We start from the raw sequence: 27,724 nt of genomic DNA, 5'->3' as shown, positions 1-27,724 counted from the left end.
CGTCTGTGCTTATGAAAGAAGACAATGACAACTGATGAGGCCACAAAGAATGAAGGAGAGGTCCAGACAGCAGCTCTTGCTGAACAAGGAGAGGACATCACACCCAATCAAGATCGAGGGGTTCTGAAGGTGAGGTCATCGCCAAAGCTAGTGGCACAGTTCAATAGCTACTCTCCTAGAGCACGTACACACCTGTTAACTGTCTGAATGTTAGTGGCATGGGTTGTCATGCGGCTTCCAGCACAATAAAGCTGAGCTTTTCAAAGCTGTCTAGGGGATTTTGTTGTCCAATTTCCTTTACAAAAATAGGAAGACTTAAATGGCACGGAGACCACAACTGCAGTACAGATATCAGCCTTCACTGTGAATTTCACTGCTAGCGTATGTCTAATCAGATCTTTAGTAGTACATCCATGCAGTATAATATATATGTATTACTCATAGGCTTTTCCCTAGATCTAATTTCTATTACTTAGATCATCTAGTCTGCTGCTCAGCCCCTTTTCCTACTGGAGGCAAATTCAGGATTGTTCCACTGTATATTTTCGATTGTTTCATCCTATCGATTGAATACAACTATTTCCCCAGTGATATCTCCTCTGCGCACGCTCCCCGCTCCTTTTAGCTTAAGAACTGCCTGCTCCAAACAGTAGCATAAAAGAATTTTGACCAAAAGCGAATGGAACGATTTTACCCCTATGGATGTGGCATTACATTGGCAGCAAGTAAATATTATTTTACTGACTAGATTCCTAAATATGATACTTAAACACATCCCTGTATAATTGTAAAGCCTCTACAGCTCTCTCTATTGAGGCATGTAAAAATCTCCATATATGTGATGGAAACAACTAATGCTATTTATTGATTTTTATTTTGGGGGGACAAATTAATAAAAGGCTACTTAAATCATTACCTCTTTAGATTTCTGCCATCGTGAGTTGGAAGACAGGGTTGATCGAGAGATCTGGTTATGGCAGGAGTTAGCTTGAATAGCCATGGCCATTGGGAGGCTGAATCAGCATCCCTAGATCTCCATGGAAACGGCTATAAAAACATGCTCTGGGTTCAAACGTAGCATTTAAAAAAAAAAATCTTCCCTTGAATATACCTGGGAAAGCTCAGCAATTTTACTTAAACACTCCATCAGTGGTACGACTTAAACTGAAAAACAAGACCGTGTTGCTGTGCTACCAACTATGGACCCACTGGCTGGTATGCAACACTCATTGGGCTTGTTCTCTGGGATTGCGACAGCGCAAGGACCTGTGTGGTGGGTGTTTTGTTGCGTTGCTGGAACCACAGCTAGGATGAAGTTGGTGTACGCCAGCACCGCCTTGTTCTTCAAAATATGCTTTGTTATGGGAGTTTGGAGTTGTTGGAGAGAGGAGCTATGCTAGCAATACTTAGCTGCACGGTTGTGTCTAGAACCTAGACATTTGCCTAGAGTAGAAGAACTGTGGGACTCAGTCAACTGAAGCTGCCTGTTTGTTGAAATGGACTCCTACCATCTTTATCCTAGTTGTCCTTCTCTCTCTTAGATTGTGAAGAGGCCAGGTCATGAGGACAAGTCCCCTATGATTGGAGACAAGGTTTACGTCCACTATAAAGGAAAGCTGGCCAATGGAAAAAAATTTGATTCCAGCCGTGATAGGAACGAGCCATTTATTTTCAGTTTGGGAAAAGGTAAGGAGTGAAATGGAAATGCAGTCTCAGGGCTCCAAAGTGCATTTTCTCTGGATATCTGTTGTTAGAGAGAGCACATGATTAAGCGGAACGAACACAAGACTGGGAATAAGGAAATTTTAGGTTGTAATCTTGGTTCTGTCGCTGACTAAATGTGGCTGTGGGTGATTCAGTCACTTTGTGTGTCTGCTCAGGACCCCTGGGGTGTTGAGATCACATTTTATTAAGCCCAAATTTTCAAATGTTTCCTCATGTTGGGTGCCTTTGGAAATCTGACTGTAGGTGTCTAATATTCAGCAATTTACATTAAGTCAGTGGTTGATGTTTGCACTCAGCACCCCTGAGAATCTGTCTGGAGGGGCTCAAAATCGGATCACAATGGAAATAGATATTTCCTTTCCCTCTAATTTTGTACGCTGCTTTACCCGTTCCTGCTGTCCACATAGTTATAGCCGCTTGCAAAATGGGTTTTTTAAGTGTGCTTCACGTTGAGTGTGACAGGATTTGAATTGCATACCTGCCTATTTGTATCTTTTGCAGCCAGTGGTAACCTTTATATCCCGCAGCTTGAATAATGATTGAAGAACTCTCATGAAGTTTTAAAGTTCCTGTTGTCAGGCAGATGTCACTAGTAACATAAACGTGGGGAGAGTGGGGCTATAGTGAATTAAAAATATAAAGGAGTGATTTCTAATTAGAATGCTTGCTTTTCAAAGCAGATCTTCCAGGCAATTTGGTTTTGGCCTTCCCGGCCTGACCACTTCATGAGCAATAAATGGAGTTACGCTTAGATAAATGAAATTCTACCTTCTGTTTGCTACGTGGCAGGTTGAGAACAAAAAGGAATTGTTTTGGAGCACATGGGTTTTAATTATTTTATTTTTTTAAATTAAGGACCACGATTTACTAAGGGCCTCTATTTACTAAGATTGCATCCCCCTTTATGGCCCTTAAGCTTACAGAATGGAAACATTTGCTCCTGTAATGGCTTACAGCTCCAAAATCCTTCTTTAGAAAGTGGACTGGAGAACATGGACCAGACTCATGGATTGTGAAGTTTATGTAACTCTGTCTATAGAATTTGGGATATTAGGCCAAAAGAACAGCTCAGTGCAGTAGTCCTTCCCTCCTAGAACTCTGCTGTAGGGCCTTTCATGCAAGCTTGTGGGGAACTCGTGTGGAGCTGCCCTCTGCTCCCAGGGGGTGTCAGCACACCCCTTTGTAGCCACTCTGCGCATATTCCCTTCACAACCCCACTCTAGCACCTAAATAACACAGAGTGCTATGCAGCCTCTCCGTGTTGGGGTGAAGTTCTCCACTAATGTGGAGGGGACTGCAGCAAATTTCCATGAGCTACTTTTCTGACGTACGCTTCAGAGTGTCCCTAGATGATAATGACAGGTGGATCTGATGGATTCCTTGTAGTAGTTGAGTTGTGTAGCTGTTGTGACTCTTATTGTATTGGTTTCATGACCACAAGTAAAGACCGTAAATGCACAGATACAGCAGAGCATTTGAAAAAAGAAAACGGACTGTGTCTAAAACTTGTTTTTGGCAATTTCATGTTCTAAATCATTCCCTCGTATTAAAGCATGTCCTTCTCTTAGGCCAGGTAATCAAGGCATGGGACATTGGGGTTGCCACCATGAAGAAAGGGGAGATCTGCCACTTGCTGTGTAAACCAGAATATGCATATGGCTCTGCCGGCAGCGTCCCAAAAATCCCTTCCAATGCAACCCTCTTTTTCGAGGCAAGTATGTGTAAGAGTGTTGGTATGGAAACTCCCTCCCTTGGGGCATGCTGTTAAAAACCAGTTCAACAAAGCAGTTGGCTTCTTGAATTGTTTTTCCCCCCATCTTTGGCAACTCATGCCCATGCTTTCTCAGAAATGTCTAAACTGGAGAAGCAGTGCCCAAACAGGATCTGAAAAGAAGTCTTAACTTGGAAGCATATGGAAAACACTGACACAAATAGGACACAGACTCTGTTAAGTGTGTGTGTGTACACATCTATAAAATAGGGGGAGGGCATGTCAAAAATGTTTTCACGTCATAAAAATCCATTAATGCCAGTGAGCTAAACCAAAATGAGAGTTGGCATGGAGCAGCTGTTGGTCAGCCAAACTGAGCACAGTGTGTATGTGTTCATTTGGCAAAACCTTGCAAAAACCTTGCAAAACCCAACAGAAGTAAAGCATCTTTAGTTAATTAAGGCACAGATTGTCCCAGCTCTGGCTGCAATTGATTGCCTTGGAGAGCCATTGGCTTCAGTGTGCCTGTTTTCATTGTCAACAGGCTTAATGGCCTCTTTCTTAGTGGTGCTATGTCTGGTCAACAGAGACGGAGAAGGGCAACAGAAATGATTAGGGGAATGGAACAGCTTCCATATGAGGAGAGATTAAAAAGACTGGAACTGTTTTGCTTAGAAAAGAGATGACTAAGAGGGGGAGATATGATAGAGGCCCATAAACTCATGAATGGTGTCAAGAAAGTGAATAGGGAAGTATTATTTAGCCCTGTACAGAATGCAAGAGCCAGTGGTCACCCAATTAAATTAATAGGCAGCAGGTTTAAAACAAACATAAGGAAGTGTTTCTTCACACAATGCATAGTCAGCCTGTGGAACTCTTTGCCAGGGGATGTTGTGAAGGCCAGAAATATAATCCAGCATCACTGTTTGAATTACACCCTTACAGGATTAGTAAACTCTAGTTTTATTCTTTCTTTGTGCTACTTTTCAGGTATTACGCACGTTACAGTTTTTAATAAATCGGACCTGTTACCTAGTTTAGAGCTGGCTTCTTCCATTTGTCAGCTGAATTGGATTGATTGGTTTTCCACATCTAGGATCAACTGTTGCTTAGGCTACCTTTTATTTATTTATTTTTTTAGATCGAGCTTCTTGATTTCAAAGGGGAGGATTTATTTGAGGATGGAGGAATCGTCCGGAGAATCAAACGGAAAGGGGAAGGATACTCCAACCCAAACGAAGGAGCCACCGTAGAAAGTGAGTACCGGCTTGGCTGCAGGAGTAACTAAATGCACTTTAACAGCCGAGTGCAAATATGTTGGTGAGATGAAGCCTGTGTAATAGCATTCCAGAGGATTTGCAGCACTGTAGCCATCTCTGACGACGAAGCAGGTTGACAGAGTTGTTTCTGAGGAGTGCTGGGAGGGTCATCCATCATCGGGTTGCCAGTCTGTATTTTGTTCTGTCTCTGTGTGACCAGGTCAGACCCTGCAGCTGTGCCAGAATGGGGTTCCTAAAGCACATGTTCTAGCTCAAAGACCGGAGTGTGCCGTGTGTCCAATCGCACACAAGGTATACATGTAGAGGACACTGGCCATGGTTTGTGGGGTTTTATGTGAAGACGGGGGGCAGGAGGAAGTAGAAGAGAGAGACAGTTAACTCTCAGCCTGTGAGTGTCAGCATTTAATATGTTAACACAATTCTTCCTTCCTTGGCCAATCCAGAGCCCCTGGCTCATAAGGGTTTAATGGAAAGCATTAAACCTAGGCAGCAGGTAGGTGATGATGAAATGGCCCTGAGGTGTAACTCAGGCTCTTCTCTCTGAGTCACCCTGGTCCTGCATTCTGTCAAAGGCCCCCCTCGGGCTTTGATAAACAAACCCGATACTAAATTGTGCAACCAGTTCTCCTTAGCTTGATGTGGAAACTTGGAAGAAAATTAGCGTGTACGGTATGAGAGTTCTGTCTCCTGTGTTGTCTTCCTTTATTCATTAATTTTTTTGAAGATTTTCCATTCTTGTGTTGCCGTCTGAAAGACACTGTAATGCAGGAGGGGACAGTGTGTAGGCTGCTTTGTATATCCAAACTCTGGATTTTCTTGTGTATATGTGATTAAAAATCTCAGACTCAATTTAGCTACTACTGTAGCTTTTACTTGAGTCCGATATTTATTGATTGTTGCATGCATGCATGTCTTGGCCTAAACTAGGCAGTTTCCTATGTTCATAGTCCTATACAATGTTTGGGTTGCATCCATAATACAATTAAGTCTTTTCTTTCCCTTTCCCTGTGGCCAGAATACTACTGCTAACTTTGGATGGCTCTAACTGGAGGGCATAGATTAATGAGAAGGATCTACTGAAGTCAGTACTACTCTATGGGCTTAACTGAAGTCCTAATTTGGCCCCAAAGTAGTGAGCTGAAATCCCATTCAGATTTCTTATAGCACTCTTTCCATCAATATGATGGAGTAATTATAGCTTCTCTTCTAAAGCAACTATTTGATGTGGGGTGGGAGGTTAAAGGAAGCCAAGTTTTAAAGAGAACAATTGAACCATAGAATGAGAGTTAAACAGCAGTTATGGAAGTCTTGGCCATTTGAATGGCTAAATTGTACATTTAGGATTAGCTGGTCACCCTTCTCCCTATATCAGAGCTTCTGTACAGTATGAGTTTATGAACCTTTTTGGGAGGGGAGAAATTGATCCAAATTGTCACATTCACCTTGTTAAGCCTGTTAATTTCAATGTCTAGTCCTTTAGCGGGACTGATTTTAGAGAGAACTCCTTTGGACTCTGTTAATTTCACTCTGCCTATGAAATGTTTTGGGTCGTGGTTATGTGCACTGAGACAAGCTTTGTGTAAAGTTTCAAGCTTGCTTTATTGTACCTAAGGGCCAAGTAAAATAAATCAAAGTAGATACCAGTTTAATAGTTCTAAGGGCTGCATTCCTTTTTATTACTTATTTTTTGGTTTCATTTAAACATCAAAACCCATTATGCTTTTGGGTGCTCAGGAAGTTTGTAACCAGACACACAATTATCTTTATTATGCCACGAAGTAACAAATAGAACAAAGCACTGTTCTCATTTAGAGCACAATTTTTGTTTTTAATCACTATGTAGTGGTTTGATTTGTCAGAAAGAGGAAAAAATATCAATGTAATCAGCAATTTGGCTCTTCCTTAAGCATAGATTCTAGGGCCAGAAGGGACCATAGTGATGACTTAGTCTGACGTCCTGCATAGCACAGACCATAGGACTTCCCAAAATAATCCCTAGAGCAGATCCTTTAGAAATATATACAATCTTGATTTAAAACATCCTGATATAGCAGTACTTTAAAGACTCCCTCAGAGTGGTGGTTAGTAGTGGGGCTTTCTCATGGCACATGATTCTAAATCCTTCTTTAATTTTTTTTTTTAACTACACCTCTACCGCGATATAACGCGACCCGATATAACACAAATTCAGATATAACGCGATAAAGCAGCGCTCCGGGGGGGGGGGTGGGGGGGGCTGTGCGCTCCGGTGGATCAAAGCAAGTTCAATATAACGTGGTTTCACCTATAACATGGTAAGATTTTTTTGGCTCCCGAGGACAGCGTTATATCGGAGTAGAGGTGTATTTAAAAGGTACATTTTCTTCTTAGCTTATTGCATTAATTCAGACATGGGCATAGTCAGGATAGTGGAGATTAATGTCCTCTGAGGCAGTTTTGCATAACACATGCAGCCTGTGCAAGGCAGAGGTCAAGAACCGTTTACTAATCCTATTCCCCAAAGTTGTGCTGTACCAGCAGTTTGGTTCAGAGCAAGTCACCAATGTGGCCTTCAGTTTCATTCTGATCTAACTAGCTGCCCAGGGCCTGGGTCTCCTTAAATGTGCTTCAAGGGTAGGAAGCAACAGAGGGTCCGGTGGCACCTTTAAGACAGGACCCTCTGTTGCTTTTTACAGATTCAGACTAACACGGCTACCCCTCTGATACTTCAAGGGTAGGGGCACATTTCAGACCTGGAAGCCTCTTAAAAACAATATTTTGGTTGCTACCATGCTCTCTCTCTCTCTCTCTCTGTGTCTCTGAGTGCCCCGCTCTAGACTCCATGTCTGGCACAAGGCAGTAGGATCAGACACAGGTAGTGGGATTAGGATGGCACAAAACCAGAAGAATAGCAATGATCTGTCATAATAATCTATTTTCAACCAGACAGCCGCCACATTTTCATTGTTCAAATATTTCCATTGAGTTCTAGTAAAAACCCCAGTATTAACTCAGAAACTAGTACAAAGGTACCTGACATCACTGCTATAATTAAACTGGAAGAAAATGTGCATTTAGCAGAACTGACATCTCTGGGTTGGATTTTCAAAGGCAATGTTATTAGCTTGAGTTATAGGGCATAATTCACAGTCCCACTTCCTAAAACACAGCCTGCAGTAGAATTTTTGCATTCCAGCTTTTGTTACAGCCTTTTTTCTGTTTTAATAGGAGTACAAATTGCAGTCAGCACATCGGGTTCATGTGCCAGCCACATTCAGAACACAGCGTTCTGTGCTCTTCAAAACAAAATCGCTCTAGGCACTGAGAGAACAATAAGTCAACGCTGCAGCTGAAGTGATGTTCTGCAGCCGGGCTGGGGTTTCTTGCTGTGTAATCCGAGTATAACTGTGTCCAAACGATCTGCTTTAGATAGCTCTTAAATACACTTGAAAAACGGAGCAGGAGACTTTCCTGCTGCCATTATATTTCCATATAATTAAAATGGAATAAAAACTACTGTGCTTTTAAAAAAAAAAAAAAAAAAGCACACTTGAATTCATAGCAAGTCCGTGAAAGGCCAGCTGGAAGCTTCATGCCATCCTGTGCGTCCTAGTCTTAAAGCTCGCACCTTAGATCATTGTCTTCTCATGCTGGCAGAGGCTGGCAACCGATTAACTCTGACTGCCATACTGCCAAAACCAGGGATCTTACATCAGACTCTCAGAATTATTCTGGTAAAGGCAAGGATTTGGGTAATTGGGAGCACTTGTTTCAATGAGCCCTCTTTTCCCTCTTAAGGCAGCATGGAACTGGAGCAGCAAGGAGCTCCCTCTCCGGCTCAGTCTTTTGGCTTATTCCCGACAGTGATTCCTGCCGGTTTCAATGATTATAATAACCTGGATAGCCCCATTATTGTGATTGGTGTTTACAGGCAATAGCACGCCAGATCTCTGCACCAAAGCAAAGGAGAAGGGAGGGTTTACATGATACTGTAAGGTTATCGGGTTACTTGTTTTCAAAATGTACGCTGAGAATTGGTGTGGGAGTGTGTGAGGTGCACTGTTTTTTGTTAAAGCAGAAAACCAAGGTGACTTGGCAGTAGTGGAAGAGTGTAGGTCAGGAGTCACCATGCTTTTGGCTAGGGCTGGCTGGGATAACAAGGATTTCTTTTCACGAAAAATGGAGGTTTCAAAATCTGTTTGTGTTCCCCACAGACCTTTTGAACCCTTTTGTGGAAAAAAAAGGCGGGAGAAGGGAGGGGGGACGATTTGGAGCCGGGGCTTGAACCTGGGTTTCCCACATCCAAGGAGAGTGCTCTAACCACTGGGCAATTGGCTATTCTGAGGTGCGGTGTTCCCGTCTGTCTCTTGCGCTCTCGTTTTCGGACCCGAGAAACCTTCCCAACTAAAGTTTCATTAAACTGATAACATTTGCACAAAAACAAGGAGTCCAGTGGCACCTTAAAGACTAACAGATTTATTTGGGCATAAGCTTTCGTGGGTAAAAAACACTAAGAGTTTGCACAAAGAGTTTCAGTTTCAAGGAATTGGTATTTTCCTACAGAAACATTTAATCAAAAACTTCCTGACCAGCTCTCCTCTCTGCAATTGGTGCCCTTTCATATCATTCATATAGGGGCCCTCATGCAGCAGTGCGATAAGCCAAAAATCAGTGGATTTCCTGTAGCTCTGGCTTGTGGGGTAGGGAACTGTGACGTTTAGGGGATCACTCAGACCAGTGAGGAGTTCTGTCACTGCCTGTCCGGTAACTGGGTGCCTTTATGCTGTGCAGCGTTGGTTCAGGTCCCTCACATTGGTAGCCTTCCCACAAGCAAAAGGTCTCCGCCTAGCTTCTACCAGCCTAGTTACTCTTTGCAGGGTGATACCTGCAGCCCATCCAGTCCCGAGTCTCCCTAGATCCGTCCTTCCAGAGTTCTTAAGTACCGGACACTTGGACTTTTCCTCTCTCCTTCGTCACCCCTTCCCCCAAATCAGCCACCCTGACACCGCTTCTTTTGGGATGCGTGCTCCACGCAGTTTGCACACCAGAGAGCTGATTGGGTAAAAATAAACAAAAAGTTTAGTTAATACAAACCCCCCAGATTGAAAAATGAAATTGTCAGGGAAGAAAATAAACCGAAAGATGCAACCTTAGGCTTTACGCTTCCATGTTAAATAAAATCCCTTTTCTAATGCAAGTTTCCTATTGCCTGGGAGCTGTTTCCCAGTGTACCCCTAGACCTGGATGCCAAACCTCAGACACGAGCCTGCTTTTTAAAAGACTTTTTTCTCTCTATCCATGGTGTTTCCATGTTTATTCAGAGCAGAGGAAATTCCCTCTTGACTTGATAGCTGAGGATGTCTCAATGTCTTCCGGTTAACTCCTAGTGGTCCACCATTGTCCTTTCCTAGGCTGCACAATCAGTCATTTCTTGGAACTGGGTTTGTGTAAACGCCTGGTTTGGGAGCTGCTCCTCTCCACTTCACTGCTCCCAGCCCTGCTGCGAGGGGTAGCGGAATGTTGCAACATAGATTATGTGCAGAGTTTTGTATATACACAAATACATAAATTCATAACCACTGTCTGTGTATGTATCTCATAATGACCCTCCAGTTCAGAACACTGCAGGCGTTCATAAAATACAGCTTGCCATAAGTTGGTTCAGCTGCTCATTTTGGGGAAGGTTCAACCTTACGTTCTCCCCTTGGAGTCTCTTGACCCTGATTGTCATAGGATCTCTGTTACCAATTGCACAAAACTTGTCACATTGTGCTTTCTAGTTCAGTGACTGGCCAGCCACGCACTGGCCTGCTGTTCTAGTTGTTAGCTATAGATGACCGATGCAAGACGTGTCCCGAGGCTGTTGAGCAAATCCAGAGCGTCATCACAATCCCTGTCCTTCTCTGCAGTATTCCAGGTGCAGCATCAGTGCTAAGGTGTGGCTTTGTTAAACTGGTAAAGATGCATGTATCTCTCTCTAGTGATTGCATTTTGTAAAAGTTCCAGGCGCCTCTAATTGTGATGAAATGGAAACTGGATTAGTCATCCATGTTGTGGGCTGGAATTTCCCAAAACCACACAACAGTGCAGATGCAGCGATAGAGAGTGATCTGTCTCATCAGAAGGCTGTTTAACTGCTGTGTGCTGAACTGGGGTGGTTGGTTCCCACCCGGCAGAGGGCACAAAGCAAGATAACCTCTGCATGACAGAGGTTTGCCAGCTCTCTACAAGAGATCAGTAGCTCTTCCTTTGTGTCATTATATTACTCCTATTTGTCCTGTTTTATCGACCTCTGACACTGAAATGGATTCTCCTTCAGGTTGTCCTGGAGAGCATTTTAGTTTGATATCTTCTGTCTGTTCCTTACCACTTGTAGTAACTTTCCTCGTGGATTGTATTTTCTAAATGGACAACCTACCCTAAATTCTCAATTACTGAGGGGCAATCTTCACTCATTGCCATATTTGCTTTCCACAACCATATAACTTTTCATGAGTGATGTACCCGAATGCTTGGATGCTAATATCTAAACTGTATTCTTAAATGTATTCACCTAAATTTGAGTTTTTGCTGACTATGCACTATATGTATCTTATGACTTTAAAAACAAACTTTGGATTTGTGGATAATCTAAGCACTATACCAAGATGTACAGCCACTCTTTTCTTAACCAGTGTACTATATAATTTTTTAACATTAGCTTTAATAAAATTTATAAATCTATTAGCCCATATGGGAAACATCTGAGCTGGTGCAGCAGCACCTGCGGAGCACGCCTGCAGAGTGTGGTACTGATTTAGGATCATTAGAAATATGTGAATAGAACCAGAGAGTTTTAAAGATTGGGAAGGCCATGGAATAGATACAGTTGGTCAGATATTAGGTAAAAACACTTTTCTAACCTATTTAAAGATCAAAACTAACTTTAACTGGCTCTCTCTCCCATGGTACCGCTACATTCCAGTTAGGTATCATGTTTCTCAGCTTTCTGTATAAAACAACTTTCCTAGAAAGTTAACTTGTGATGGTGACTGGTCAATTAAACAAAAAATTATAATTAATTATATCAATCTTTGCAGACAACTTATCCTAAGTGCAAAAAAAATGTCCATGCTGGGGAAAGCATCTGGATAGACAGATTATCCCAAAGGAATGGGATTTGATCTGGAAAAGGGGACAAGCAACCTCCGTCTGTAGCATGATGAAAGAACATTTCTTTAAGCTTCTGCTTCAGTGGCATCTTACACCAGTCACCTTAAAAATATATGTATACATGCCTGAATGGGGATAAACGTGGAGGGGAACAATTGTGGTGAGAGAGGAGATTCTGTGAATATGTGGTGGCCATGTCTAGTCATGAGAGCATTGGGATAGTTTGTAACTTGGGTATTTATTACGAAACCTCCTGGGGCTTTCTAGCAAAAATGGTCCCATGAAAGGAAATGGAGAATTACTCTCTCATCTGCTGGGAGCTGCTAGGCTACTGATAGCCTCTCCCTGGAAAAAGAAAAATAGTCCAGCTGTAGAGGAATGGCTTAAAAAAAATGGAATGTGGTTATGGAAAAAATTAACGCAGCAGTTACATATCCCTGCCAAAAAACAAAACAAAACCCCCACACCTGTCCAACTTCTTTGAATATTAACATTTGTTAGACACGCCTGATTTGTTTAAATATGTGGGTTGTGTGAAGATGCATACTTTAGTATGGTACACCCTACGCCTATTGGATAGAGAGACCTGATGGTTACATTCGTGTATGTTTCTCTACACAGAAGCTCAGTGTTGTAATGATGATTGTTTTGTCTGATATTTACCAGTCAAGGATTTATAAACCTGTGAAAACTGCCTAAAAATCAATAGTTTTTCAAAAAGTGAGTATCTGAGCACCAGTTAGCAATGAACCGAAATTATACCTGCGTTCTCAAGCTGTAAGTCAGTTTCCTTACTCAGGCCAGGGTCCTGTTGACTTCAGTAGAACTGGTATCTGATTAAGGATGGTGGGATCAGACCATGGGCAGGCTGCCTATTGAAATTCTCTCAGAGAGATATTAAAGGAAAATACACCTTCAGTTACTTTCCCATTGCCTTGCTTTGTAATGCTTCTGGGCAGGGGAGAGGGGAATGTTGAACCTCCTCACCACCAGAAATCTGGTCAGTAGCTGGCTAGATTTTACATAAACAGGGAGGAGCTGAACCTTCCAAAACCCAAGGAAAGTGAACGGCCGTGTTGCATATCTCACTGCAGGCTGTGTGCTACATGAAGATAGAATGAAGGAATAGATCCCTGAACGGTTCCAAAGCACCCCTCGCTGTAGTGACTAGGCACAATAGTATGAATACAACTTCTCATTGTTGATAATTTGCAAGTTGAAACCCAATCTAAACTACTGTGGTTCTTGGAGTCTCCAGACTTTACAATTGTTAGTAACTTTTATTTGAACATACAGGAGATGTTGTGGGTATTGGTACCGCTTTGAGAGCACAGAGCACATGAATCTTAAACAAGCAGGGAGTTCATGCTTTTTCCATAGTCTACAGGTTCAGTCTGTTACATTCTGTTCAGCTATGGCTTAGGGACAGCTTTTCCCTCAAATGTTAATATTTTCACAAGAACTAATTTTAAACCTTTTTGCAAAAGAATGAAAACACTTCGTTTCCCAGATTGTAGTGACGTTTACACAAAGTCCCTGACCACTAGTAGGCACCCCCTTGTCTTAAGTGGCCACTTTAAGTAATCACCAAGATTTTTAGCAGCATTGTGGTAACTGTTTAAGAGACTGCCCTGGGGGGTAGGCAGTAAACTTTTAAAAAGAACAGGAGTACTTGTGGCACCTTAGAGACTAACAAATTTATTTGAGCATAAGCTTTCGTGGGCTACAGCCCACTTCTTCGGATGCATAGAATGGAACATATATTGAGGAGATATATATTTGGGGTGTGTGTGTATATATATATATACACACATACACACACACACACACCCCAAATATATATCTCCTCAATATATGTTCCATTCTATGCATCCGAAGAAGTGGGCTGTAGCCCATGAAAGCTTATGCTCAAATAAATTTGTTAATCTCTAAGGTGCCACAAGTACTCCTGTTCTTTTTGCGGCTACAGACTAACACGGTTGCTACTCTGTAAACTTTTAAAGACAATTTGGTGGTTGCTTACAAGAGGCTTCACTTTATGTATAAACAAACATGGATGCTATAGACAGGATTCTTCTTACCTGTAACCAGAAGCTACTTACCTGAGACTGTATTTGCCTCTGTCTCAAAATAGAGCTGGGTTATTCCCTGAAGATTAAAAAATGTTAATCTTGTGCTTGAAGCTCCTAAGGGCAAGAGACTTGGTCTTAGCTGTGTAAAGTATAGGACAAGCTTATAGTGTTATGCAGAAGAGTTGTAATTGCAATGCAAGGGGCTGTGTCTATTTCAGATTCCAGTAAGTCTGTCCAGTATAGTAGAGGATGTGTTAGTCATTGTGCTTATCTGATGTCCTAACCTTGGACAGAAGGTGCATGGTCAGGGATTCAAATACAGTGCTCTCCAACACCACTAGTTTTCAGGTCCTTTCTCCCCCCACCCCTCCCTCCATGAGGGGCTAATCATCGGTGTGCCGTCAAGTGCTGCACAGATTGACGGGCTGGCTTCCCCACACTGCTCTGCAATATCCCCCCAGTTATAGATCTGATCAAAGATTGCTGGTGGAGTTTAGGCAATAATCACAAATGGGAATTAGATTAAGACCAACAGACTAGTTTTCTCAACCTGGTAGAACCTAGATGTCCAGAGACAAAATGCATTTCTAGATTCTTAAGACTGCCTTACTTCCCAAAGGCAGGGGGTAACTTAGAGAACTCCGTATTTGAAACCAATTTGCTGTGTTGAATAACAGCGCTGTAACAGTGCTAGCAAAACAGAAAGTCTTTAATTGTGCAACTCTGTCGGCCCAGTGAAACCTTTCTGGCAGTTTTGTGGCCTTCCTTGCATCTCTTACTCTGTTTTGTTTCCCTGCAGTCCACCTGGAAGGATTTTATGGTGGCAGAATATTTGACTGCAGAGATGTGACGTTCGTTGTCGGAGAAGGGGAAGACCATGACATTCCAATTGGAATTGACAAAGCTCTAGAAAAAATGCAGAGAGAAGAATACTGTATCTTGTACCTTGGACCACGGTAAGAAACTCTTAGCTCTGGGTGAGCAGTATCTGTCTGAGCATCTTACAGACAATCTCAGTAGCAGGCTGTTACTGAAAAGGATATGTTTTTCATAGGATCTTCTCTACAAATGCCCACTCCTATGATCTCCTAGGAGCCACCCAGACTTGTAAACTGATATTTTCAGTTTCTGGAAAGTTTGACAAGAGCATTGTTGTACTTGTGTGAAACTCTGTCTGTGGAGTAGATAATGGCATCTAATTTGGCTTTGTTCATAGTATTCATAAAATCGGTCACAAACACAGGATTAAGGAGAGTTGAGTTGTGAGCGAACGCTTTTGTTCAGATATTTGTATCTGAACTATTAAAGGAGATGCACCCATCACTATCAGTGCAAGCCACGGCTTGTTTTTGTGCAGCCTTATAGCTTCCGCATATTACATAGACCAAAATCACATGCGTGGTGGTTGACGATAGGAATATCCACATGCACCCAAAGCAGCCTATGATCTAGCATATCTTCATTTTGCTCTTACGGAATAAAATCATCCTATCCTGACATGTTTCAACGCTGGGAGAGGGTTGGAACGGCATCCGGTTACCAAGATAAATTTAGGCCAAAACGTCCAACTCTGGTTTGCAGGGTTAGGTGCCTACATATGGATTTAAGTTGCCTGCCTTTCAGAGGCACAGGGAAAAGAGCACTGACCTAGAAGGGTGACATTGAAAGAAAATGGAAATATACAATGAATTGAAGAACAGCAGAGCTGCAGATCAGGTGGGGTTAATAATTCCTAAGAGCATGGGTGATGCATCCCCTCTGAATGCCAGGGGAATAGTGTTGAATCCAGTCCTGTTTCTAAAAACAACGTTGCCACTGACGAGAAACTTGGCACAGTTTCCTATTCAACATCTGGCTTGTCTCTAGGGTCTGGCGTGTAGCTCCCCACTCGTACCTCCATGCGTGCGTGAATAATCAGAATATTGAATGAAGTGCCTGATCACACACCCTTTCCTCTGACGCTTTATTTTTATGCTGTGTTTCAGATATGGGTTTGGCGAGGCAGGGAAGCCGAAATTTGGCATCGAGGCAAATGCTGAGCTTGTGTATGAAGTTACACTTAAAAGCTTTGAAAAGGTGAGAAGAGAATTTCTCTACACACACACATACACACACCCCTACCTACCTACCTACCTACCTCTACTGGAAGCCGTTCTGCATTGAAAGTGTTTAACACTTTCTTTGGTATGGCTGTAACGCAGCCCTGGTAAAGCAGTTACATCAACAAAGATCTCCGTGTTCTTAATTTGTTCTCCTATGTTGGTTTGTTTTATTTTTTTGGATGCGGTTCAAGACTTGTTCCTTTATTTGTTCCTAGGTCTGTTCTCTTTGTACTTTTTTTTTTTTTTTTTTAACTGGGCTGCAGACAAAAAAGTTCATGTCCTGCCAAAGTGCTCTGAAAGGAGGGCAGGGCTGGGCTGCTGAACAAGCTGTGCCCTCTTCGGGAGGCTGGAAAATGTGCCCGTGTTTGTACAGTGTTAATGAAGAACAAGATGTACATGGGGTGGAGCAGATGCTGCCAGGCTCTGTCCCGGGGCATGTTTGTGGGAGGAAGGCATCTGTGCCTGGCTTCCCTCCCCCATCTCTTAACAGGGGAGAGGACAGAATTTCCCTTCTCCCTGTGGAGACACTTTACCCACCCCTCCGATGCTGGCTGGTGTGTTGTTTTGAATGGGGTTTTGGAGCACGTGGGGTTTGAATGGACCAATCTTGTTAAACAAGTGTCCTCTTAACTGATCTTAGGCACAGAATGGCTTTCTTTAACACGCAGCACTGACCAGACCAGCCAGTCAAGGAGAAATCCTAGACAGCTCAGGCCACTTGGTGTGAAGGACTTGAGTCTCAGGTTACAGTACCGACCGCTCATTTTGACTTTATTGCCTTTTCAATTCCTAAAGCTGAATGGATCTGGTGGACAGATCAAGGATTTATTTATGACTATAGACCCATACTTGCTCTTGTGATCCACTCCTCCCAACTGCCTTCTGTGGGCAAAGTGGCTTCCTCCTGACACCAGAGAACAAACTCCTTCAGATAATGAGTGAGCATTGGCATGGCAAAGAATTGGTAATAGCAGTGTCGCTTGGAGCCAGCATGTCTTGAAATCTGGGTTTCTCGAAGTCCGTTTCTGTTGTTGGGATAAAGAGAAACGAGGTGGGTGGGGTGATAACTTTTATTTTATTCTGTTGGTAAAAGACAAGTTTTCAAGCTACACAGAGATCTTCAGGTCCCCTACGTAGATCGAAAGCTTGTCTATTTCATCACCAGAAGTTGGTCCAATAAAAAATATTACCTCACGCACCTCGTCTATCTAGTATCCTGGAACCAACACGGCTACAACAACATGACAAACAAGTTGGGATGAGGAGCCGCCCTAGAAGTCAGGAACTCCAGCTGATACTGTTTCCTGTCTCATCTTCTAACAATTGTTATAAATGTTTGCACACAGGCCAAAGAATCCTGGGAGATGGACACCAAAGAGAAACTTGAGCAGGCTGCCATTGTCAAAGAGAAAGGGACAGTGTATTTCAAGGTTTGTAAAGACTTAGTAGAAACTGGGTCGCCAAGAAATGAAACTGGGCTTCCAGTCTAACATTTTCTTAAATTGCTGGTGGACCCTTCAGAGAAACAACTGACGGGCTTGTCAACACGGGAAGTTACTATGCAGCAAGCTGGAGTTTGACTTGACAGTGCGCTCGCTACTGCTCGCTAAACCCCATCTGGGCGCACGCTCATCGCGCCCTGAAGGTACCTTTGTGTGCTTTAGCTCAATGCACTTTAAAGTGAATAAACTAAACTGCCCGAGGGCACTTTTAGTGTGCAGTAAGAGTGTTCACATGGGGAGTTATGCGAAGTAGCCGGCGTGCTGTAAATTCACACGCGAGCTTGCTGCGCGCTAACTTCCCTGTGTAGACAAGCTCTAAAACATCATTGAACAGGCATAAAGTGTCACAGTTTGTCCCTCCCAAACAGTTTTAGCCCTAGGCAAGGCAAATAATGCCCCTCTCCTGCCTACCCTCCTCTTCAGGTGACCAATATGGTCTATTGCAAACTTGACCTTCCCAGCTTGGCGTAGCACAGAAGCCTGAGGAAGGATCTGCAGTGTAGGACAGCAGTTTGGCATTGGACTGTTCTTGCCTGATATGTGGTTCCTACTAAATAAGGAGGTACCACTAAGAAAAGGTTTCTTCATTTAATACTACTGTCTGCCTCTTTGGGCGCTGTATGGAATAGCCTTATGACTTCCAAACTTCATACAGCTAATGCTTATTTACACAGTGCAAATGTAATCTGTGGAACTCATTGCCATAGGATATTAAGGTCAAGAGTTTAGCAAGATTTAAAAAAAGGATTAAACATGAATATGACTAGTGGGAATATCCAGTTGCATTATGCCAAATATAATTTATGGGGCTACAAACCCTCCTGCTTCGGGATATAAGCTCAACACTGAGAGGAATTGCCAAGAAAATTCCTGTATAGATTAGTTATTCTAAACTGTCTGCTGTGTGGTTTCTCACCCCTTGCTCTGAAGCATCTGGTACTGGCCACTGTGCCATGCAGGATATTGGCCTTATCTGGTATGACAATTCCAATAGCTCCTAATAATAGTAGAGAGCTTTATTGAAAGGAAGATACGCGCTGTCCATTTTGTAAGTAAAATGAAATTACTTGAATTCAGGGACACATCAAAATATAGGTGACCTTGAAAATCAGATCGCTTCCATCAAGGTTACAGTGGGTTGGGAGAAGATGTTTTAGACTCCAGACTTTGTTCTGTCAGGAGATATCAGCATCTTTTATCTGTACAGTTAAGATTATTTGTTACAAGTCATGTTGTTTAAACGTAGTTGGCTGTTTTGATGGATTTGTATTTGAGTTAATGAAGATATTCATATCCTTGCCTTTCAGCCTTCCGCTTTCAGCTGTGAAGCTCTGTTTAATTTCTGAAACTGGATGAACACCATTGGTCCTTCTCCCCCTGTGTCACAGCGTGTTTCTGAATAAGCAGTTCCCTGTTCAGTCTCTCTCTCATGAGAACTATGGGACACCCATCTTTTGGGTCCCTGGAAACTGCCTTTTGTACTCTAGTTTTGCCTGTCCAGCAGAGGAAAGGGCATAATTTTTTTCTACTCCCACAGCGGGCATCCTATCAGGTGGTGTTGGCTTGCAAGCATCCTGCCCTCCTAGCTTCAAGGGGAGTGTCTCCTTGGAACCCTGAAAAGAGAGAGATGGCCGTTGAAAGGGAAGGACAGGAGAGAAGCACTGTCTCCCACTTGGACCAGGCTAATGCTGAGTTCATTTCCTCAGGCAGGTGAAAGCCTAGGACGGTGGGATGTGTGGGCATTCCTCCTAGCACTCATGGGAGTGGGGAGTAGAAAACAGGGCCTGACTTTGCAGAGGTGCTGAGCATTGCAGCTTCCGTTACCTTCCCCTGGAGTTGTGGGTGCACGGCACCTCTGAAAATCAGCCCCCTTGTTTTTAATTTTAAAAGACTCCAGGTGGTTCAGATTGTTAAACTGTCTTTAAAACTGTTCCAGAAGCACATCCGCTTCAGTTTGCCAAATAACAATCCTTTAGCCTTGTCTTCCCTTCATCCCAGGAAGGCAAGTACATGCAGGCAGTGATTCAGTATGGGAAGATCGTGTCCTGGTTAGAGATGGAGTACGGTTTATCAGAAAGGGAATCTAAAGAAGCTGAATCCTTCTTGCTGGCAGCCTTCCTCAACTTGGCCATGTGCTACCTGAAGCTGCGAGAGTACATCAAAGCTGTTGAGTGTTGCGATAAGGTAAAGGTACACCTGGCTAGAATAGGCTGTTTTTCTGTCCACTACCTCTCCTGTCTTTCTCCTCTTCCCTTACACTGAATTTCTCTACATTCCAGAAGGAACTTCCAAACTTCAGTGTAAGTTTAGTCTCCTCTCTGGGCTTAGAACTGAAACTTAAGGTTTTCTGAATGTAACTTTTTTGGTGGGGTAGAGCAGTAGCACATCTTTATAAAGTTACGCACAGAGTGGTCTTGGACACATTACAACTCACACCAAATTAAAAGCAGCATCAAACAAAATGAGGGCTGGCATCAAACAAGAATCTTCTCAATTAAAATGTGAATTAAGAGCAAATTTGGCTTCTCAAATATTCAGAAGTTGATTAGTGTTTAATTCCTAAACAACCTCAGCCCAAATAACTGCACTTTGTATCTGTTTTATTTATAACGCACCAGCCTTCGTATGTTTAGGATGACCAGCCTATCTTGTAATCAGGAAAACAAGTAACTGAAACATTCTGTGGACTTGCAGTATTAATAACCTTATAGATTAGCAAATGTACTTCAAAATCCCAGTGCTGGGATTAAATAAGATTACTCTTGTATGTATTCTGCTTTTGAAACAGTATTCTGCTGCTAGTCATTTAACAGTGAAAGTTGAAGACGTCAGAAAATAGTTACAGTAATCCATTCCTTCATACAACATGCATACAAACCTCCCTATTCATATCAAAGTGCCTATATCTCTGGAAGGGTGCGAAGTAGAGCCAAACAAATCCTCCTTGGTGAGCCTGGCTCTGCCTAGCAATGTTGTTACAGATCATTAAACTGAAGTTTTGTTAAAAGATGGAAAGTGCTAGCAGAGTGTTGTGTTACGCTTGCTGGGGCTGTTCTACTGTGTACTGTTCTAACGTACTTTTTCATCATGGCACTTGGACAGTATAGACTTGTTTTTGTAGAATCTCAGTATTTCTTATGTGATGTTTCCTTTAAAAAGGGGGGGCGGGGGTCTAGTGCTCTTTATGGATGGAGAAGTTAAAGTAAGTTGAAACCAATCTGTTAAGTTTCAGGAACATACAAGCATATGAACCAGGTCAATTTCAGACATTTGAGTATTTCTCTTACTTAACTACAAACACTTCTAAAAATTGCTTAAAAATAAATTGCGGCATGCTCTAGGAGTGGTGATCTCTTGATCTGTGCTGCATATCTTGTTAACCCTAGTGAGGGAATTATGTGCTCTTGTCCAGGGGAGTTTTGGTCCCAAAGATTTTAAAGGGACACAATTTCATTTTTACTAAGATGCTTTGTAATGATGGTATAATTTTATTTTGAACAGTGTCTTTCATGCAAACTTTGTTAAAATAAAATGCTTCACAGAATTAGTTCAGGAGCTGATTCATCCAAAGTAATTACCTGGTACAGATCGGTTGGGTGGGGAAAAGCATTTCAGATGGGGTGGGGGGTGGTCCCCCGAATCTTCAGGCATTCAAAATTTATGCCTTTGGTCTTTTTAAAAAGTGTGTTTGTCTGAAATTTGGAGCCAGAGGGTATGACTTTTAGGGCCAGATCCTGCAGCTGGATCCATGTGGATAGACCCCAATGACTTCAGTGAGGTTCTACCCACACACAGCTAATTTGAATCTAGCCCCTAGGTGCTGACCTGTGCATCAGTGACATTCTTCAGCATGCCAACATACCAACTTTTGGAATGTCAGCATTGTCAGCAGACATGTAAGCATATTGGGCATGTAGGCAGCAATAAAGGAGTTTGTGTAAACTAGAAGCTAGAGTGTTGAAAGTTTTGTCTTGTGCTAAGTTTTTAACTTAAACTTAACTTAGCTTAAACTTTTGTCTAAGTTTTGTCTTAGATTTTGGTGGTTAGGATTCTTGCAGATTTGATCTGTAGTATAAGTTAGTCATTTTAACTGGAAAAAAATCAAGTTGAAACCTTTAAATATCAGCTTCTGCGTGTAATCATGAGTCATGGTACATTTGTTCAACAAAGCCTTTTCTAAATGAGTCTTACATTCTTTCCATGTACTAATAATGTAGTTACTCACAATTACCAATGGGCCAGATTCTGGCTTGGGGTAGGCATAGGTGTGTGTGTGTAATATATAATAATATGCAAGATCAGAATCTTGTCATAGGGAATTCTATTAGTGATACACAACTAAGTTTGGAAAAGAGGAGACTAAGGGGGGATATGATAGAGATATATAAAATCATGAGTGGTGTGGAGAAACTGAATAAGGAAAAGTTATTTACTTGTTCCCATAATATAAGAACTAGGGGCCACCAAATGAAATTAATAGGCAGCAGGTTTAAAACAAACAAAAGGAAGTTCTTCACACAGCGCACAGTCAACCTGTGGAACTCCTTGCCTGAGGAGGTTGTGAAGCTAGGATTATAACAGGGTTTAAAAGAGAACTAGATAAATTCATGGAGGTTAAGTCCATTAATGGCTATTAGCCAGGATGGATAAGGAATGGTGTCCCTAGCCTCTGTTTGTCAGAGGGTGGAGATGGACGGCAGGAGAGAGCTCGCTTGATCATTACCTGTTAGGTTCACTCCCTCTGGGGCACCTGGCATTGGCCACTGTCGGATACAGGATACTGGGCTGGATGGACCTTTGGTCTGACCCAGTCTGGCCATTCTTATGTTCTTAAATATAAGTCAACTGAAGATAATTTTTTAAAAAAGAGATAAAGTAATGCAGCTGCCTCAAGAAGGGGCTTAAAGCAGTGAAACAAACTTGTGAAAAAACAGACACTGCTAAGGATTAAACTTTAGTGGGTTCTGAGAGTGTCACTTTACTGTCATCCACGTGTGTTCCTCTGGGCTTGGGTTTGGTACTTACCCATGAATTCTTGCATCTGTGGGTTTGTCTCCCACTGACTGTTACTTTTCGGGGGGAGAGGGAGGAGCAATTATAATAATCAACTGCAGTATATTTATATGGATTTTCAACCAATACTGGAGGCCAGTGCCATTTTGTGTAGACAAGTTAGGAGCACTGTAGAGATTTCAAGCCTTTTCTGCCATTCCAATTTCGTCATAGAATCATAGAAGATTAGGGTTGGAAGGGACCTCAGGAGGTCATCTAGTCCAACCCCCTGCTCAAGGCAGGACCAACCCCAACTAAATCATCCCAGCCAGGGCTTTGTCAAGCCTGACCTTAAAAACCTCTAAGGATGGAGATTCCAGCACCTCCCTAGGTAACCCATTCCAGTGCTTCACCACCCTCCTAGTGAAATAGTGTTTCCTAATATCCAACCTAGACCTCCCCCACTGCAACTTGAGACCATTGCTCCTTGTTCTGTCATCTGCCACCACTGAGAACAGCCTACATCCATCCTCTTTGGAACCCCACTTCAGGTAGTTGAAGGCTGCTATCAAATCTCCCCTCACTCTTCTCTTCTGCAGACTAAACAATCCCAGTTCCCTCAGCCTCTCCTCATAAGTCATGCTTGATGAGGCTTTAAAACTTGCAATGCCTCTGAAAGAGAGACACATTCACATTAGCAGAGCGTTTAGGACCCCAGAACAAGGAGCGCTCAGGTGACTGTGTGACCTCAACATTATTGGGGTGTCTTACAGCAATGTCTCATTTTAGGGGGTTAGGTTTTGAGTTGTGGTGGAAGTATTTATCTCTTTAATCTGATCTTAGTTGGAGTAACTTCAGCGAAGTCAGTGGAGTTAGACTGGTGTGAGATCAGAATCAAGCACTCCATCTCACCAAAGAGTAGCATGCGACCATTTTGTTGTTGTTGTTGTGCACCCTAACAGATAGCTAGGTAATGGAATTCTTCTGTGTGCCGTTTGGTGGCAGACTGTTCTGCACAAAAATACCTGATGACACCTGTGGCCATGTACATCTTTTATAAATTGTACCTGGTGCATATTTGCTAAAGTCATTTCCTCCAGCACAGTCCTTGCTTGTGTTAACTGGAGTACAGTAAAGGGAAACCCCAGGGTAACTAGCAAAGCTTAGGATGGCATCCAGCATTAATGTGGAAATGTGTCTTTGCAGGCATTAGGACTGGATCAAGTCAACGAGAAGGGGTTGTATAGGAGAGGTGAAGCCAGACTACTAATGAATGAATTTGAATTGGCGAAATGTGACTTTCAAAAAGTACTGGAAGTAAACCCGCAGAACAAAGCTGCCAAGTCCCAGATCACAGTCTGCCAGAAGAAGATGAAGGAGCACAATGAGCGTGACCGGAGGATATATGCCAACATGTTCGAGAAGTTTGCAGAGAGAGATGCAAAGGTTTGTATTGTGTTGACGCTTGGAGCGCATCCGTTATGACTTGATAGCTGACTCAAGTTAAGTGGACTTTGTGATGGAGAAAGGGACCAGATTAACAGAACTGCAGATTGTATTTTTCTAACAGATGGAACAAGAAGGGGTGTTTGACCCATTACCTGGAGGGACCAACCCTATGGAAAGAGAGTCTATGTATTTTTTAATGGTCCATTCTTGGTCTCTCTACAGCTGAGGCTGATATCACAGGTATCAGTTGTTGTTAAGGGTATTTGCAGTGTGAACCTTTCCCAGGGACCAAGACTTAATTTTATGATTTCCATCTGACAGCTGTTTGGTGGCATGCTCCTAGTCACTGCTGACCTGTGCTGGATTGAAGGTGTCATTCAGTTCTATTGCTAGGCCTGAAATGTCTGATAGGAGTTGGTAGTGGAAATCCACTGGATATCAAGCATGTGTCTTGCCACACAAGACCCCATTTCCTCCATCTATAATATAGATGTCTCTTTCTTACAACAACAGGCTATGAGTTGCCTAAACAAACAAGTACCTGATGCACACACTACTCTAGCAGGAGGGAATACATGAACTATGAAACCAAATTTGTATAAATCCTTTACAGCATTACCTTCAGAACTAGTGCCTGATAAATAAAGAACCCTGCCAAATAATTAACTCTGCCAGACATTGCTACGTAAGGATCAATGAATACTCAGGGCTATTAACTTCCTTTTTGTGTCACAGTCAACTTAGCCAGTTGAGTTGCTCTCCCAGGAATAATGTTCTCCTGCTTCTGTAGTGTTGGCCCCAGGTATCTGAGCATTGGCTCTAGCTCCATCCATAACTCCATGTAGTCTATCCTGAGAGGTTTTACCTTGTTTCCCTCTTCTACTCCCCCATGTCCCCAAACATCCACTTCTGTAAGAGTTCTTAGTGATGGGACCAAATGCACACAGAGGAGGGGTGAATCATACAACACCCCGTTCCTGTGAATTAGTTGCGGAAGTGCTAAAAGGTGAATCCAGTACCTTCTATGTACCTAATCTCACTTAGCCAAGAGGAGTGGAGTGTAATCTGCATATGATGTACTAACTCTCCTAGCCAAGAAGGTACACGTTCCCAGTCTGTGCGCGCTGTGTGACTACCACTGCTATGCCGTAGGCAAACCTGAGATTAGGAAGAGATTTCTGTTACAATGTGTTTGCAGGGATTGTCTGTCCTCACTAAAGCATGTGAGGACCCTTGGGTTCCCTTTGTCTTTACTGCTTGTGTCTCAACTAACCATGCTTGGTTTACTTGCCACTGTGCAGGAGGCCAGCAAAGCCGTGGGAGAGAGCGAGGCAGAGAAAGAACCATGTGAAAAGGGGCTAAAAACTCCAGTGCCTGAAGGCAAAGTCTGAGGGGCACATCCGACGGAAGAGAAGGTGGAAAGTTGATCCTTATGAACTTGGCCCGCGCCAAAACAGGTTTCTGCGGAACTCAGGACTCCACAGTGTTTATTGTAAAGCTTGTTACAGTTTGTGTGATCGTGGAAGCAAAATGCCTAACCAGCAGCTTCACAAACAAAAATGTTTAAACAGCCCTTCTGCTGTGAGCATGCTCAGCAGTGGAGCAGAAGCAAAGGGACGGTGGGACCACTCCAAGTGGAACAAATGGTCTTTAAAAAGAAAGGGGGAACGACAAAAAAAACAACAACAAAGCAACAAAACTTGGCACTAAGGGGGTTAACTGAGGCGGCTCAAGTCCTGCTTATTTCAGTTCATGTCAACTTTCTGTACAGTGTCCAGGGTCCTCTGAAACGAGTTAGAATGTAGGAGCTATCAATTGTACAATTCAGTATTGCATTTGGTTGTACTGTCATAGCACGACACGGGCCTATGTTGTTGTTCTTTTAAAAAAAAAAAAATTGACCCAAGTGCTACCGATTCAAGGTATCGCGCTGTACCTACTAGAACAAAGTGCAAAGCAATGTGCCATGGTTTGTGTACCGCAGTGTTATGGACTTGAAAGCCAGAAGCAGAGAGGTTACCTTCTCACATAATTTCTTTCTTCTCTCTCACTCCAGTATAGACTTCAAATGGGTTTCTGTAGCACAGGGGACGGAACAATCTAGCTCTTATGGTTACATTCAGCGGTGATGAGCTCTTGGGGGTTGGGTTTCTGTCTGGAGGTTCCTTGGACGCGTTTCTGGGGATGTTACAATGTGATGACAGTAACCAGCATTAAAGTACTGCATTTCATCATGACTTTCCCATTTCCTTTTCGGAAACTGTTACAACGGCTCCCACAAGTGCTGCTTCAGTTACGTTTTTCATCCCTTCCATTAGAACTCCTCTCTCTTCTTAGGGATTTATAATTTGGCTTTAAAATAGGGTTTCATTCTGGGAGTTAATTTATTTACATTTAAAAAAAAAAAGTTGCACCACATTTTAATATTGTTGGCGTGCAAAAGATTGTTTTCAGAAGCTGCTGTTTTCAGATGCTTAATTTACAATCTGCAGGTTTAATTTTTTTTAAATGGAGTTTACAGCTTATTAGGGGGTTGTGCAAAAAAAAAAAGGCAGATGAAATATTGTGGTTCAAAACGGTTATTTGGTCTCTTACTGCACATACGTGGTACCAGGAATCATAGCTTGCCAATGTATATCTTTTATCCAACACTCACTGATGTTTTGGTGAGAGCTGTATTTGTTTATTAATAACCTACAAAGCACAGAAATACGTTGTGAATTACAGATCTGACTGGGAATACACATTCTCAACATACACCATTATGGCTCCTTTGAAACCTAGAACGTACTTCTACCTTAAAGGGACGCTGTCACTACCTTTTTAAACCAGCTTTTAAATTTTTATTTACTCTCCATTGTTTGTAATACCCCCTTTTGAAGCTTGAAAATAAAACTACTTTTCCTATCAGTTTTGTTCTCCATTTAGCAAATACCGGATTTTATTTTGCTCTTTCTTCTTTAATGCTGCAGAAACCAACGGGCTCTCTCTCTTCACTTCTCAGTCTCTCGACCTTGCATTGTGACATGGGGAATGTGCATGGCTGATAATGGAACCAACCTGAAAATCTGCGTGACCCTAGTGATGGAGTCTGTTCACTATATAAAGGCACAGGCTTAATGCTGCCCTGGTGTATGCATGCAAAGGTGCCATTGACCATCATTGGGAGTTATGTACCTGAGGGCAGAATTTAGCCTCTGCTGTGGGCATAGTAGAGGGAGTTGGTTGTATTTAATTGTATTTTAGTGTGATCCCATCAAAACGGAAAGCAGATTTAAAAATTCAACTTGGTAATGGATTTAAACAATGTTAAATATATTTAGAACTTAAAGCCCAATCCCCACTTTATAGACATTTTAAAGTAGTCTGAATTTTTGTCCTGAGCAGGAAAGCAGTGCCCCTTGAATGAATCAGCTGATACGCTAGAGGGTCCATCGGGAGGGAAGACTCGGATACTTTACCTGCACTTGCCCTTTTTTATTACGACTGTATTTTAAAATACAGAAATAAACCACCCGGTGCCATGAAGCAGGACACTTAAATAACGGGAAGAGCTTAACTTCAACCCACGAACTAGGGAAGATTAAAATCTGTCCTTGTCTCCTTTAAACCTTGCTGGGATTTGAGTGAATGTTCCATCTACTGTACAGTAGCCCCACAGTGAAGTACATTCAATATAGCATTTGAGTCTGAACACTGAATGTCCTGCCTCTTGTGTCTATTTAGTCAGACCTTGTCATCTCATTTGAATGTATTTTGG

At 42.5% G+C, this 27,724-nt stretch overlaps 1 protein-coding gene across 3 annotated transcripts; it reads left to right on the top strand.

The window, feature by feature from the left end:
• FKBP5 (FKBP prolyl isomerase 5) lies at window positions 1-26,874 on the top strand. Of its 3 annotated transcripts, XM_029913345.1 has the most exons (11): window positions 1-129; window positions 1,542-1,686; window positions 3,294-3,436; window positions 4,578-4,692; window positions 14,719-14,875; window positions 15,905-15,995; window positions 17,368-17,451; window positions 19,061-19,233; window positions 19,500-19,707; window positions 23,722-23,961; window positions 25,266-26,874. In XM_029913345.1, the coding sequence occupies exons 1-11, from the start codon at window positions 25-27 to the stop codon at window positions 25,353-25,355; spliced, it is 1,551 nt and encodes a 516-aa protein (XP_029769205.1). In that variant the 5' UTR covers window positions 1-24; the 3' UTR covers window positions 25,356-26,874. The 3 variants fall into 3 exon arrangements, with proteins under 3 accessions (XP_029769205.1, XP_029769206.1, XP_029769207.1); XM_029913346.1 differs by lacking the exon at window positions 19,061-19,233 and having other exon boundaries at window positions 19,522-19,707; XM_029913347.1 differs by lacking the exons at window positions 23,722-23,961; window positions 25,266-26,874 and having other exon boundaries at window positions 19,061-19,229; window positions 19,522-19,700.
• The last annotated feature ends 850 nt before the right edge of the window (window positions 26,875-27,724 follow it).

Source organism: Terrapene carolina, unplaced genomic scaffold (assembly GCF_002925995.2).
Source record: "Terrapene carolina triunguis isolate 2854851 unplaced genomic scaffold, T_m_triunguis-2.0 Scaffold604, whole genome shotgun sequence".
Classification (NCBI taxonomy): Eukaryota; Metazoa; Chordata; order Testudines; family Emydidae; genus Terrapene; species Terrapene triunguis.
This window is presented reverse-complemented; position numbering and strand designations above follow the sequence as displayed.